This window comes from Octopus bimaculoides, chromosome 21, assembly GCF_046866305.1.
Source record: "Octopus bimaculoides isolate indiv1 chromosome 21, ASM4686630v1, whole genome shotgun sequence".
Classification (NCBI taxonomy): domain Eukaryota; kingdom Metazoa; phylum Mollusca; class Cephalopoda; order Octopoda; family Octopodidae; genus Octopus; species Octopus bimaculoides.
Window position 1 is genome coordinate 31835024 of NC_142948.1, and position 16220 is coordinate 31851243.

Below are 16220 nucleotides of genomic sequence, written 5' to 3' on the forward strand. Positions count from 1 at the left end.
ACAAAATTAGTTGTCAAACATCAAATCGCTAGGGGGGGGGGGGTCCATGAGAGTAAAATAATAATCAAAAGGGGCTATAAAAAAAAAAGGGTGGAGAACCAGACCTAGACAAATGAATCCATTCTTTAATTTAAAATTAAATATAATCTTGAGTTTTGTTTACATATACAGACTGCAGAATGGATGATAAAATGCTTCTCTTTGGAAACGTCGATCAATGTTGCTTGTCAGGTTTCACTGACGTTGAGAAGATGCAAACTTAATTTTGCATGCGTCTCATCAGCCAGAAGCACCTGCATCTTTGGTCCTAAACAAGCCGAAGGCATGAAAGCCATGAAGCACCTGCATCTTTGGTCCTAAACAAGCCGAAGGCATGAAAGCCATGAAGCCCTCAAGCAGAGAATTCAACCAAACTTGCCGACTGGTCTATGTTTTAGGATTCAAAAACCGACATTTGTATAATGACTGAGGTTTCATAGACTATTATCAGCGATCATAATGAAAATTGTGGATGGGGTAATACTCCAATAGCTGTAGATTGTCTGCGACTAGCAGTGCTCAACATGGAATTAAATAACACTCGAAAGAGTAGTTTCTTCAAAAGGTCGCGCCTAGAACTCTGGTGATTGTTTGGTCTCACCAACGTATATGTAGTTGCGGTTGTATATAATAGTGTTGTCGAGACTATCATATTGTATGTGTGTATAAATTACTCTTTTGAGACTGATACAATTACTCGATATGAATAAATGTGTCGTTAAATGGTTTTTTGAGAGAATGATCTACCATAGACTACATTGCAGTATGGCTTGTCTCGTGTACGAGCGTGTTTGTGAGAAAAGTTAATTGCGTTGGTTCATCTCGGGAGCTGTCAAAGATGAAATATGACATTAAAATCAATTAAGGAACTCACTTGATATATACCATTTACTAAGGGGGATTTGGCTGCTATTTCTAGCAAGTCAGGCGAACACAGGCAATGCAGATAGGCATAATACAAAAGAAAACCAAGAAGCGAAAGTGTAAAAAGAAAGCAAAATTATTAGATGTCTAACGAAAAGAGAAGAAGGAACGTAAATTGTACTAACATCAAGGCCAATTTATTATATTGTAGCTAATGCTAGTTTATTAGACGGCCACATTGTTACAACAATAATCATTCCGCATTTCGTCATTTTTTCATTGGTCGTATTGATATAATGAGGGGTGCTGAAAAGTTTCTGGCTTTAACAGTATCGCAAAAGGTTTGGTTGAAGGCCCAACATCATGAGTTCTTTTACAGGGCTTAGAAAAACTGAAGGACCGCTGCAATAAGAGTGTGTATCCAAAACGGGAAAGTGTTGAATAAAATCGTAACTGATCCTCCTGTATTTTTTTAAACCAAAGCCAGGAACTTTTTAGCACTCCCTCGTAAATATAGACTGTCATTTCCAATATAATTTATGGAGAATTCATTTAGGAATCAAGGATAATAATCACACAATAGAAATTTTTAAAGAAAATCAGATCATTATTTTTCCATGCGATATGATGGAGTGGATCAAAGTAAAATTGGAGAGACAGTAGACGTTTGTTATGCCATTGTAAAAACTGTAGGAAAGAAACATCCATCAGAAAGATTACATTGTATATTGAAATTCGAACACATAACTAAGGTATTGTACATATTATCTATAGGAATTTATTTTATTTTGAAATGCAAGATAATAACAAAAAAGCTTCCAATAATGGTCGCTCGACTTGCAACAAATCACACAACCAATCTCTCTCCATTCATGTCTCAGCAGAAGTAAAGTAACAATTCTAAACGATCTAAATGCATTACATCCTCCTATCATACATAACGATATAATACAAATATAGGAATACAAAAAAGACCCAGCCATTCCCTTTAAAGAACAAACTAGCCACAGGAGCGCATCTAAAAGAATAATTCTGCTGTCAGTTGGCAACCAGTTCGACAAAGTGAAAGTGGAACGTTGTAATTAGCAACTGGACTGTTGAATGGTGGTGGTGGCGGGGAGGATTTCGTACAAAATGCATCATTAATTACAGTAGGAAGTACCTTGGTGTTTTTTTTTTTTTTTAGTTATTTACAACAGCTGTACCTTTTTTTTTTTTAACTGCTGTTATTATAAGAGAGGGCACAAAGATGAAGTGTTAAAACTAAATTTACCTCGAGAGTGAAAAATTGGTAGACGGAAATTGTACCGAAAGCCATCGCGTAGACGATAATGCTTCAATGGTGTTCGCTCTTTAATACGGAGAGGGGAAAATGGATTAACATAAGTATTTCCGGAAATAGAATTACTGGATTCTTATTGGTCAGTTTTACGTCATGTGATTAAGACATTCGGTAACCGAGGAAGAGGGGAACTGTATAGAGAGGAATTAATTGGTTAACACTTGGCGAATATCTAATTTATTATAAACTTAAATAACTTTGTTGTTGTATTTGGAGACGGTCATATTGCCAGTTTAGCCAATAAAAACACACGCACTGTATATTTGGTGTTAATTTGCTTCAGCTTTATATTACATTACATTAATCCTATTTCGGCCAGAGTTCTTTCGTCACACTTCTGTGACCTCATCAGTGGTCCTTTGCTTTCTTCTTTCTTATGTGTGTCCCTCCTTGCTGACGATCATAACTTTCATTCACATAAGAGGGCAAGAATGTAGAGCAAGCGAGTGTCATTTCGCGGATTTCTTTTTATCCAACACTGTAACGATTCTGTCAGGGGACAGGAACAAAAATTAACGCGAGTTTGCAACTCGGTACCTGGAGAGGCAAGTCCGTGCCGTCCAACAGTGTCGTGGGGCGCTGAACAGTTAAATTTCTCGGGATCTGGTTAGGTCCAGACTTCCATGTGGAGAAAAACTGGGACGAAGCGACGAACAGGGTGGCCAATCTCACACAGAAATTGGCTGAGAGGTCGAGCGGAGGTGGCGAATGCATACATTGCATCCGTCATCTATTACCGCTTGATCGTCGTCCCTTTCCCCGTTTGCTGGTTGACCAAACTGGTGCCTTTACTCTTTCGCTTTCTGTGGAAGGGGCTAAATAAAGGGGCTAAGCTGGAGTAAGTACAATTAACGTATCAGCTGTCTTACCATCTACAGTTACTCCCCCTTCCTTTTCCTCTAATAAAAACAAAATCCTGACAATTCGTTTCCCCCCTCCCGCCAGAATTCACTAATCTCTTACATCAGTCGTTTTCCCTCCCACATCACAAATGCGAAGTAAGTTTCGCATTGTATTTTAACTTTTCGTTTATCAGAATTAAGAATTACGTTTACCCACTTCTAATTTTTTTTTCATTATCATCTTGGTAGAATACTGGCAATATTTGTTCAAGTGATAATATAACTTTTAGGTATAGTTTCGAAGCTGTTGTTGCTACCACCGTTTCATTCATATTATCAGTGTTGTTGCTAGGTACGCACATCCTTGGTCACACCTTGTCATAAGGTGAGTATACATGTATATATTACATATTTTTGTTGTGTTTACATGAGTGTATGCATTTTGTAAGCACTTGTATCTATATATGCAATCATGTGTGTGTATATATATATATATATATATATATATATATATATATATATATATATAATGATTTTTCCAGAGGATGTAGCAACCGTTACCAATATAGCATAAGAACTTACCTTAGGAGATCATTAACTAGATTCCTTAAGGGTCGTTCTAACAGTTTATATTTATATTATAAGATTTTTAAACTTTTAAATTTTCATATTCAAAAGAGACAGAGACTCTGTCTCTTTTGAATATGAAAATTTAAAAGTTTAAAAACCTTATAATATATATATATATATACATGTGTACAAAAACAATTTTACATCAAACTGAAGGATTACTCACTACTTTTTGTAGAGTACATTTATTTTCGCAAGAGTTGTGACAGTGACTTCGAAATTTCGGCCATCATCTAACTATCTCTTGTAAATTCAAATGCACACGTTCATTATATATAAAGAACGTGTGGGTTAGGTTTACAAAACACGACTAGATTACTCAATACATTCTCTTAAGTCTATCTATCTGTTTGTCTACCAATCTATCTATCTATCTATCGATCGATCGATCTATTTATCTATCGATCGATAGATCCATCCATCCATCTGTCTGTCTGTCTATGTATCTATCTAACAACGCAAGTCACCTTTGGGGTTCGAATTTTGCGGATACCAAACTTTCGAAAAAAAAAAGTCTTTCACTAGTGTATTTTGTAAGTATTTATATCTATATATGCAAGCATGTGTGTGTGTGTATATATATATATGTGTGTGTGTACAAAAACAATTTTACATTAAACTGAAGGATTACTAACAGACTTAGCTAACCACGTAACTTCTACAATGTTTGAAGCTTTGTATTTCCACTGTCAGTTAACCTTGTAAAAACACAATATATATATATGGTACTTGACTTAAAGGGATTCGAAAATTTTGAATATTTTTGTGGGGTTGGAAGTGGAGGGGATCGCTCAATAAACACTCACAACGCCCGGTCTGGGAATCGAAACCGCGATCCCATGACCGCGAGTCCGCTGCCCTAACCACTGGGCCATTGCGCCTCCACTGTACAGTCATACATGTATTTAAAATATATACTTCTGAAAAAATGATATTGGTAACGAAAACGTTACAGCCGAGTACGTATTCCAAGACGAAATGGTAACAAAAAACGAAAAATAATAATTGCAACATATAAAAACTTTTTTTTTGTTTTCAGAATTGCACTCTGGTGTTTAAAAGAGAAATCTGAAGACATTTTAGAAAACCAAGAGATATAGTTACCAGGAGTGTTTGTCCAAAACAATATCACATCACTGGATGCACCAATGTAGAGCATCTAAATTCCTGCAGTGGATAACTGTGGATCTTCAGTATGAATCTGTGAAGTTGTACTCCAGGTGGTTCCAAGCCGTTGAGAAATTTACTGGTATAGTTTGCAGTTTATTTTGGTTCTAAATCTGTATCTGTAGACTTGGACATAATTCCAAAGCCATGCAACATTGGGTATCTTAGGTAGTAACGATTTATATGTGAGGAGTCCACTCTGTAAAGCGGTTGGCATTAAGGACATCCAGCCATCGAAACAATGCCAAAGCTGACAGTAAAGCTCAACACAGCCCTCTGGCTTACCTGCTCCTGTCAAATTGTCTAATCCATGTCAGCATGGAAGACAGACATTAAATGATTATAATGTATGCATGCATATTAGCATTATATATACATATATATATCTTGCAGAGATAAGATACAATTCTTTTCCACCTGTAAAAATTTAGTGATGTTTACTGTGGCTTCAGAGTTTTTTTACGACTCCCATTTTTAGCAAAGCTGGTGCTTCATAGTACCCAAATTATATATTACTATATATATATATTTACCTATATGGTTTTATGCTTGCGGCCACTAATATTATTTTTTTGAATAATAACGTTCCCTTATATATACATATATATATATATCATATATATATATATATATATAATCATTCAATGTCCGTGTTTCATGCTTGTATGGGTGGATATATGTATATATATACTTGTGTGTGTGTGTATGCATGCGCACGTATGTATATTTGTGTGTGTGTAGGTTGGACAAAACAAGACATACCTCTCTCTACTCCATCATCCTCTTATCTCATCTTCCTGTTTCCTCCTCACCCATCAATGTATTGTCCTCTTTCCACCTGTGTGCCTCATCTTACTCCACACTTTCATATTATTTTCAGATGCCCACCATGAAGAAAAGCCAGGCTTTGATCTCTGATGCCACCGATTTAGAAAGTGGCATTGTTAATCCTGCCATGGTGAGTCTTTTCAAATTACAGTGTTGTTGTAGGCATTGTATCCAGGCCGTTGTTTTGTTGTTTAACCCTAGCAAATCTATGATCAAAGACATTCCAAACATGACCATTCCTGTCTTTTTGTATTTTGTCATAGTCTACATACTGTATTTGTGTTGTTTAACACAAGATCAATCCTGATGCAGCAGATATATAATTGAAGCCATTCCAGCCATGGCCATCCCTGTCTTCTCTTAGTGTTATGTCTTAGACTACATACTGTATTTGATGGCTTAAAAGATGCATGAGTGTATTAGATGTTCCCTACTTCAAGCTGTGCATATTCAGGAAAAAATTTTTTAGCACATTAACCCTTTTGCATTGAAACAGGCCATATCAGGCCCAAATATTCTCACTCACTCACTCTCTTCCTTTCTCTTTTACTTCCTCTCTGAAACATTTAAAAGCACAAAATGAATGCTGTCACCACTCATGTCTTTCACTCTCTTTCTCTCTTACTTCCTCTCTCTCATTTTACCACTTCAAAGAAGTGTGACACACACAACAGGTACATACAAAAACAAAAAGCATATTAATATTATTGATACTTTCAGGGAGCTGACTTAGAGATGACTGATGTTGCTTCAAGACCTCCCACCCAGGTAAGTTAGCTTTTTGTCCTTTCTTGATATTGTTGTTTAACTCCCATGTCAATCCTGACTTAGACCTATGATCAAAAGCATTCCACCCATGACCATCCTATCTTTCATTCAGACATAATGTATCTAAGACTACATTATCAACGTTTCATTGTTACTTACCCCAAATCAGTTCTGAAGTAATCAATCCTGCGGATTTATAATCTAAGGTGTTCCATTCCAACTTTATTCAGACATAGTGTATCTAGGACTACATTATATAATTGATCCTTTTATAAAGACAGTATGGTGTTATTTGTTGCAGGTTGAGCAGCCATGCAGCTGCTGCCTCTAGTATATATGAGGGGCTCAGCCTGATGAGCAACAGCAAATTTATGAGGGTGGGACTGAGAAGACAGATTTGGTAATTACAGCTTATTTTGCTGTGGATTGATCCCTTCTGCTATAGGCACAAGTCCTGGAATTTTGTGAGAGGAGCTAGTCAATTACATTGACCCCAGTGCTCAACTGGCACTTATTTCATCAACCCTGAAAGGATGAGAGGCAAAGTCTACCTTGGCAGAATTTGAACTCAGAATGTAAAGACAACTGAAATACCACTAAGCGTTTTTGTCTGGCATGCTAACAATTCTTCCAGCTAACTGCCTTATCTTACTGCTAATTAATAATGTCTTTCTTCTCATTTCTTCTGCAGGTCACTGAAGAGACAGAAGTGGAGTCCTTCATGCTCAACCTAACTGCACGCAGACGTCGGAAACAGAAAGAGGTAAGTCATGATCATCATCATCTTCATCTTAACATCCACTTTACTATGATAGGGCAGCCCTTGAGTTTGCCATCTCCAAGCTTATACAGTAGGCTCTAAAGTGCCACCCACATAAAAGTGTTGCCTGGCATATACTACCCTCCTTGCTCCTGCCTGCCTCCATTCCTAGCTACACTACTGGGTCATGGTGGTTAAAAATGCAGAAGACTTGGCTGAATGTGACAAAAGAGAAAAAAAAAAAATTGCATCAATCCACTCCAATATTTTTTGCCAGTGTTTTCCCTCTTAACTTTCTATTTTCACTGAAAATCACAATACAGTGAAACTATTTGATCTAAACTTGAAAGCCTGATTTATGACAATTGTGCATGCAAAGACCTATTGAGGCAAGTGAAATCAAAATCAAAATCGCTGATGTGGCCGATGACAGTATCGCCTGATTGGCACTTGTGCCAGTGGAACGTTAAAAGCACATCCAAATGTGATCGTTGCTAGGGCCATGGATTGGCTCCTGTGCCAGTGACATGTAAAAAGCACCATTCAAGCATGATTGTTGCCAGCATTGCCTTACCAACACATGTCGGCGGCACGTGAAAAACAACATTCGAGTATGGTCGTTGCCAGTGCTGCTGGACTGGCTCCTGTGCAAGTAACATGTAAAAAACACCTTTTGAGCGTGGTTGTTGCCAGAACCGCCTGACTGGCCCTCGTGCTAAATGACATATGACTATAGAATCTTCACATCAAAATAGATGTGCAACTAAAGCACTTTTTAGTATTATCATGTCTTGACCATTTCCATTTCCTGTAAAACCCACAAATCTGTTCATTATTTGATCAGAACTTTTATTGAGATAGATTGAACTGTCATTTCACCTCTCATTGTTTCGTTTACTGCTTCAAAATTCTTCAGCTTTCTCAGACAACACCGGAATCGTTGGAGAGACTGTCGGACGAAGTTCGGTCTGTGAAGCAACGGAGTCGTAAGGCTCTCAACGAAAACAGCAGGTCATCATTAAGTTCCCAACCCCTCAGCACGAGTTACAGTGCCACATCGTCAGTAAGTGCCTCATCGAAAAACCTCACTGACGATTCAGAAAAAGAAGGAGTTGTCAAGCAAAATGCAGATGGCAAACCTGTGCCAAGACCTCGGGATGGATCAAAGCAGAAGCAGAAGATGAGGATTGAAGCCGGAGCCAATGAAGAGGAAACGAATGCTACAGATAGATCTCTGCAGAAGAAAAACTCAGAGGAACTTTCTAAGACAACAGGTAAGCAGTGTGTTGCAGTGACATAACAACTGTGATGTAACAGCATCCTTAGGAACATGTTTCTGTTATTCTCTGTTCAAATACTATTAAATATTACCTTTTGGTGTCTCTTCATAATTATTACTACACATCAATTTCCTTGCTAAATATTCTTACTGCTTGAACAAGAGAATCCAGGTCTTTTTAAGTTTCTGTGTATAGTTTGAGGTCATCCATATGTAGCAGATGATTCATTTTCTCCCTGGTCTGAATTAATTTGAATCAATTTGAACACAGGAAGTAATGGAGAAGACAAGTCTCCTTGAAATATTCCCCTCTGGATTTTCACATTTTCTCATGATTCACTTCTACACTTCAGTTTAACTTCCAAGGATCTCAGCAGTTTTTCTAAGAAACTGATAGTATTCTTATCTTTTCTAAAGAAAAAAAAACTGTTGATCTTCCTATGACATGGGATGTGGTGGGAGGAATCCAAACTGTGAAAAATTGAAATTTTCAGAAGAACATTCTTTCAGAATCATAATTCTTGTTTTATGAAACACAAGAATATCAAAAAAGTGAAGGAAAAATACCCACCCAATTTTCTACCGTTTCTCTTTCTCTATGAGATAATCCAAATATTACAAAACATCATTATTTTCTTATTGATCTTTGCTTTAATTTTATTTGCTTTTCTTTCTTCTTTGGCAGGCTCTCTCTGTCTGATGTTATACTTTCTTTGGAATCATCCCTATTTCTTTCCTTCACCATCTTTTTAGTTACAGCAGTTATCCTTTCAGGCCCTTCATTGAGCTGCTCAATTTACCTTTTTCGCCATAGGATCTTTGCTCTTTTGTTCTACTCAGCTTCTTTAACTCCAAGGATTTCTACAGCAGCAGAAGCTTCACAGAATATGGAGTCATTTACGTCTGTTATATTCTCATCATTATCATCTTTTCAGATTCTGAAAGCGATGAAGTTGACAAGAGACACAGCAAAAATGGTGCACCTGGTGATGATGATGAGAAGGACGAGGACGAGGACGAGGAGCAGGAGGAAGCGGAGGAGGATGATGGTGATGAAGCAATGGATATGGTATTGAGCAGATCAACCATCAGAGACAAAATCAAGTCACTGCGAGAGAAGGCAAAGGTAAGGTACAACTACAGCAGCTCTCACATTACCACCATACTCTACTGCATTCTCCTCATTGCTTTTTTCCTTCTTCCATCTTCCACCAAGTAATATTCCTTCTTCTTTAGTTGACTGAATTAACATCAAGATGCAGGTAAACTTGGACTATCAAGGAAACAAGTCCTCAGGTTTGAAATCAGATATGTTTTTTCTTTTTCTCTCCTCATCTGTTCTTACTGCAAAAGAGCATGGGCTCGAAATATTAAAGATTTCTTCCATTTTTCCTGAGCCCCAACTTAATTCACCCTGTTTGTTGTTCTTTCACCTTGTCTTTATCTTTTTTGTACCATATGTATATTCTCATCATTATCAAATTTTTAGAATATATGTATATATATATTCTCGCTAGACCACTGGTAGTAAATAAAATTTCTAAAATTTTTTGCTACCCTGTGATTTATTAATATATATATATATATATATATATATATATATATATATATATATATATATATGTATATATATATATATATATATATATATATATATATATATATATATATATATATATATATATATATATATATATATATATATATATATATATATATATATATATATATATATATATGTATATATATATGTATATATATATATATATATATATATATATATATATATGTATATATATATATATATATATGTATATATATATATGTAGTGGTGATTGTGTGCTGCTGGCAATAGCTATGATGTGCTTTTATGCACCAAATAAACAAATGAGAGTTTTCTTCCTTGGTAAATATAGTATTTGTGTGTTCTAACACAACATTCACTTGTAAGGGGTGAATATTTTACCTTTTTGGTATCAATACTGCCTCTGTCACTCTATTTATTTCTATATAATTATGCCTACATACATATACACACACACACATACCTATTTATGTGCATATGAATGTATGTATGTATGTACATATACAGTGTGCTCATGGACAGAGTTCACCTTTCTCTCCTGTTCTTTGTGTTCAAGATGGCTGCTGCGTCTGAAGTCCAACAAGAGGAACAGCAAGAAAGGATGAGTAAAATACGACACTTTGAACCACAGTTTAAATCGAATTTGGTAAGTTGCATTTGTTGTAACTCTTATTGTTGTAGTTTAACCCTGGGTCAGTCCTGATGTGGCAAAAACCTATGATCATAGTTATTTCTGCTGTAATCTTGCCATCTTTTATTCAAGCATAGTATAGCTAGGATTAAGTCTACATCATTTGATATGTTCTACCTCTTTATTTTTGTTCAGCCCCATGTCGGTCTTGATCCCAAACACCCATCAGCAAAAATATATTCTATCTTTGTCCGTCCTGTCTTCTATTCAGACATAGTGTACCTAGGGCTACATTACCCAATATTTTATTCCTATCTTGTGATTTGGTGGAGATTTAGCTGCTATTTCTAGCAGATGTATTAACCACCTGGAGATTTCTTCATCAACTCCCTCATGTTTCTGAAAGTGTTGAGTGCTAAAGGTCCCTCGCTGATTCATAAGTGCCTTATTTTAAAATCAGTTGGTAAATTTGTTGATGAGAGAGCATGGTGGTGTGGTTATAAGGAAACCTGCTTTGCAACTAGTAGGTTTCAGGTTCAGTTCCACTGTGTACCACCTCAATCAGGTGTCTTCTACTGTAACCCTTGGTCAATAAATGCCTTGAGAGTGAATTCGGTAGATGGAAACTGTGTGGAAGACTGCCATATGTGTGTGTTTGTCTCCCCACCTCCCAATATTAGTTTGTTTACATCCTCATAATTTAGCAATTCAGCAATAGAGCCTGCTGGAATAAGTATGACAAATACTGGGGCCCAATTTGTTCAACTAAAACCCTTCAAGGCAGTGCTCCAGCATGGCCGCAGTCCAATGGCTCAAACTCGTAAAAGATCAAAAAAAAAGATGGAGTCTTGTGATTCTCGAAGTTCTCTTTTTGTTGTTTGTGATGAAAATAACACTCTTTACTACTCCCATCCCCCCTCATTCTTACTCTCTGTCACTATTTACCCCCACTCTCTCATCTCTTTATACCTTCCCCCTCATTGTCTCCAGGAAAAAGAAGAGAGAGAACTGGAACGAAGGACAAAAGAAGCGACTGACAAATTGTTCCAGAGATGGAAGAGACAGAAGTCTTCTGCTGTGGCGCAGGTAAGTGTGTGTGCATTGTGTGTCTGTGTGTGTCTTTGTGTCTGCATCCATGTGTGTTTGTGTCTCTGCATGTGAGTGTGTGTATGTCTGCATTTGTGTATGTCTGTGTGTCTCTGCATCTGTGAGTGTGTGTGTCTGCATCTGTATGTATGTGTGTTTGCATCTGTGTGTGTGTCTGCATCTGTGTGTCTGTGTGTCTCTGCATCTGCGAGTGTGTGTGTGTGTGTGTTTGCATCTGTCTGTGTGTGTGTCTGCGTCCGAGTGTGTATATGTACTTCTGCATCTGTGTGTGTGTATTGTCAGTGTTTGTGCATGTCTGTGTGCATGTGGTCTGAACTCCTTCAGTCATATATATCCTGTCTCAGGAGCTCAACTTTTTGCCTCAGATGTGACATAGCAGACAATCAAAATACCTTCAGATAACGACATCAATCAAAATAGCTTACAGCACACAAACTCTATTTTGAAATTGGTCAGTCGGTGAGTATCCCCATGAAAAAGCAACCAAAATGGGCTTTCTCTGATGTAACATTGCTCAGCAGGGTGCATAGCTTGGAGCTCAGGGAGTCTCTCCAAGTCAAACCATTACTTTTCCACATGTTGCATCTAAGGATGTTATCAAGATGGTCCCTATTCAAGGACCCAGTATATGTTTGGTATGCTGGTGTGAACGAAAATGTCTATAAGTATGCCAGTGGTTCTAAAACATTTTCAGGCTGCCATCCAGTTGGTCCCCAGATGCCTCTCCTCCCACTCACCTCCACAGACATGGACCACTCCCCCTTTGGGGCCACCCCATTATCATCCCACTTTTCTTCAACACACCCTGGATCTTCCCATTGCACTCCCAGGGGGGTGCAGTACCACCCACTTTGGGAATCACCAATGTATGCTTTTGTTGAAGACTAGCAACAATATCATCAATAAAATTGTTTCTTTGCAGTAAATACAGCAATAGATCACATGCTATTTAATGAATTTTAATAATTAATTTCTTCTCTCTTGCTATCGTTATCTCAGTCATATGATGTCTATTGATACTTTTTTCTTTTCATTTTTCTTTCTCTCCACATCTGATTGGCCCCTTCCTGTTCTTCCGACTACCTTGCTTAACCATTTCCTTATCCTTAATCCTGTTCCCTAAACTCAACACTGGTCTGACCAAATCCTGTTTGGTCTGATCCAATCTGGTGTGATCCGGTCCATTCTGGTCTGATCTGGTGTAGAAACAGTCAGAGATAACAGCAAAACAGGGTTACGATTTCTTCACTCAAACTTGGGAAGGTTCGTCCATGCTGTCGACAGAATCACCATCAGTGCAATCAGCAGATGCTGCAAAGCCCACCACCCCTGATGACAATGGGGGTAACAAGGGGAAAATACGTGATGCGGCTGGGATAGTGGTGCCTGGAGAGAGAAGAAGGTCTTCGGCTGGAAGCAGGGGAAAAGCAGAAGGCAAGACAAAAAAGGAGAAGGGCAAAGGAAAGGAAGGTGGAAGCAGAAGAGTCAGCAAAGACAGTACAAAGGCAGAAGAAGAGGGGGAGGATGAGGTAAGTGCTTGGTTTATCCTTTCCTTGCTTTTTGCTGTTGAGTATTTGTAGTGTATGTATGCATGTGTGCATACATGTGTTTATGTGTGGTGTATATATATACATGTATGTATATTTATAAACATGTTTGTAGATGAATGTATATCATTATTGTCACTGGTTGGGAAGCAAGCTTCTGACAACACAACCGCTCTTGCACCTACATTAACTCTTCCTTCTTTATTTACTCCATCCTTATGTCTATTCCAGATTGACAACGGTTACTATGAAGGTATGTATGCTTGATTTTCAATGCATTCTTTAAATAACATTGATGTATCTCCCTAAAAACAAACGTGGCCCCTTTGTATGTGAATGTGCATATATGTGGTTGGCTGTCCTTGTGCATTTGCGTATGTGTGTATCTGCATTTCAATGCTGCTTTATAACTCCAGATTTCTGAAAGCTAGATAATTGGTCCAGTACTGAATCTGAGAACACATGGTTAAGAAGTAAGCTTCTGAACCACTTTGCCATATTAATTGTGTGTGTTTATATGTTTTTTTTAAATTAAATTTATTTTTTTATTTACCGCAGATACATATCCACTTCTGGGTAACATCTCTGAGAAGGACGGCTGCAGTTACTATCACATGACGAAAGCACAAAAAATCTGTTACACCTCACAGGTAAAGAGTGAAGCAGAGATATACTACTACCCGTCATCAAGCTCAAGTGAGTACTAAACTTCTTCACTCCTGCTACCACTGTGCTGTGTGGGGACTGGCATGCCAAAGAATAGACCCAGTGTTTCCCCTGCATGCTGTAAAAGGTGACTAAAAAAAAGTTGAGGTAGGATTTGTATTCCAACCTCATCCAGCCTTGATCCTATGATCAAAGATGTTCCAGCTGTAACCATAGTGTATCAAGGACTACATTATCTATTGTATCACAGGTTCCCTCCACAGTTAGGGATCAGCACTTCTTTACACAGCTGTTCTTGTCCGTACGCATCACATGACCATACCAGTGCATTTGTCTCTTTTGCACACCACGTCTGGTGCTTCTTATGCCTAACTTTTCTCTCAAACATGCACACTGTCAGACATGTACACTGACATTGCACATCCAGCAAAGCATACTAGCTTCATTTCTTTCAAGCCTACGCATGTCCTCGGCTGTCACAGCCCATGTTTCACTGCCATGTAGCATAGCATATACATACATACATATATATATATTTACACAGTTTCCGTCTACCAAATCCACTCACAAGGCTTTGGTTGGCCTGTGGCCATAGTAGAAGACACTTGACCGAGGTGTCACGCAGTGGGTCTGAACCCAAAACTATGTGGTTGGGAAGCAAGCTTCTTACCACACAGCCATGTCTGTGCCTATGATGATGATGATGTATTGTAATATCCTGCTTTACCATTATCTCTTTCTCTCTCTATCTCTCTCTGTGTTTTCCAGTTCCACCTGCAGAAAAGCTATCTGGGTCCCAGAAAGAGGCACGCAACCTTGTTGATGAGGGGTTCTATGTTGGTTCACCACCTAGTGTTGCTACTAGCAACCGCAACCGAATGGAGCATCGCCTAATTCAAGGAAAACATGTGGTGAGGTGACAAACAGAACAGTGGAGGGTGAATGGAATGGATTGCATGTATATGCATGTTTGTATGTATATATATATATATATGTGTGTGTCTGTGTGTGTGTTGAGTGATAGATTTGATTTTCATAGCTGACAAAGTGAAAAGACACAGAAATGCATATGTCTTAAGATCCAATGACATTCTTCACAACCCAGAATATATTTTCTCCCAGTAGTTCCACAGTGCATGGTCTTATCATGTCCAAATGTATTCAAACATGTTAAATATGACTTTGCATGAATATATATATATATATATATATATATATATATACACACACACACACATATACACATCGTACTTGAGAAGAAGACCCATCAAACTGAGCAAAATCGCAGTCCAGGGGAAAACCGGGCTCATGCAAATGGCACCAATGCCAGTCGTGCATAAAAGCATCCATTACACTCTCGGAGTGGTTGGCGTTAGGAAGGGCATCCAGCTGTAGAAAACCATGCCAAATCAGACTGGAGTCTGGTGCAGCCTTCAGGCTTGACATTCCTCGTTAAACCGTCCAACCCATGCCAGCATGGACAACGGACATTAAATGATGATGATGAAATAACTCAGTGTACTATTGACAAATAAAAAAAAAAAAACATCTATGATTTCAACAAAGTGTCTATGTGTAGTCTATTTATTTATTTCTTATGATTTTTCCTTTCCTATTAATTGATTAATTTTCTTTCCTTTTTTTGTGATTCAGGACAAAAAGTGGTTTGGAGAGGATGGTGAAATTATCACCTTGCCAGACCCTTTAAAGTTGACTCCTTCAAGGCCTCCTGTCCCTGAAGAAGAGGACTCTAATTTTGGAGTCGTCTACACCAAGGTGAGTCATCATATGACACTTTATAGGGTTGTGCACCTGTGTGTGTGTATACTTATTCATCTCTCTCTCCACACACACATACACACACCTTTTTCTCTCATATATATGTGTGTGTATTATCGTTTATCTTTTACTTGTTTCAATCATTAGACTGCAGCCATGCTGGAGCACCACTTTGTAAGTTCTTGGGTCGATTCTTCTCACCGTAGTACTTACTTAAATACCGCTGCCTTAAATAATAATAATAATAGTTTCAAATTTTGCCATAAGGGCAGCAGTTTTTGTGGGAAGGGATGAGTTGATTACATCAAACCCAGTGTTTCACTGGTACTTTATTCATTGACCCTGAAAAGATGAAAGGCAAAATCAACCTCGGTGGAATTTGAACT

At 37.9% G+C, this 16220-nt stretch overlaps 1 protein-coding gene across 2 annotated transcripts in view; it reads left to right on the forward strand.

Moving 5' to 3' along the window:
• The first annotated feature begins 2320 nt into the window (after window positions 1-2320).
• Window positions 2321-16220, forward strand: part of LOC106876947 (coiled-coil and C2 domain-containing protein 2A) — a 43923-nt gene continuing 30023 nt past the window's right edge. The window contains exons 1-14 of one of the 2 annotated variants that reach the window (XM_014925713.3): window positions 2321-3472; window positions 4757-4966; window positions 5765-5842; window positions 6433-6480; window positions 7172-7243; window positions 8157-8514; window positions 9455-9645; window positions 10661-10750; window positions 11726-11821; window positions 13048-13371; window positions 13621-13642; window positions 13948-14085; window positions 14824-14966; window positions 15709-15831. In XM_014925713.3, the coding sequence (XP_014781199.2) occupies window positions 5765-5842; window positions 6433-6480; window positions 7172-7243; window positions 8157-8514; window positions 9455-9645; window positions 10661-10750; window positions 11726-11821; window positions 13048-13371; window positions 13621-13642; window positions 13948-14085; window positions 14824-14966; window positions 15709-15831 (1683 nt within the window). In that variant the 5' untranslated portion in view covers window positions 2321-3472; window positions 4757-4966. The remainder of the gene's footprint in view (window positions 3473-4756; window positions 4967-5764; window positions 5843-6432; window positions 6481-7171; window positions 7244-8156; window positions 8515-9454; window positions 9646-10660; window positions 10751-11725; window positions 11822-13047; window positions 13372-13620; window positions 13643-13947; window positions 14086-14823; window positions 14967-15708; window positions 15832-16220) is intronic. The other variant, XM_089339461.1, reaches the window with a different exon arrangement.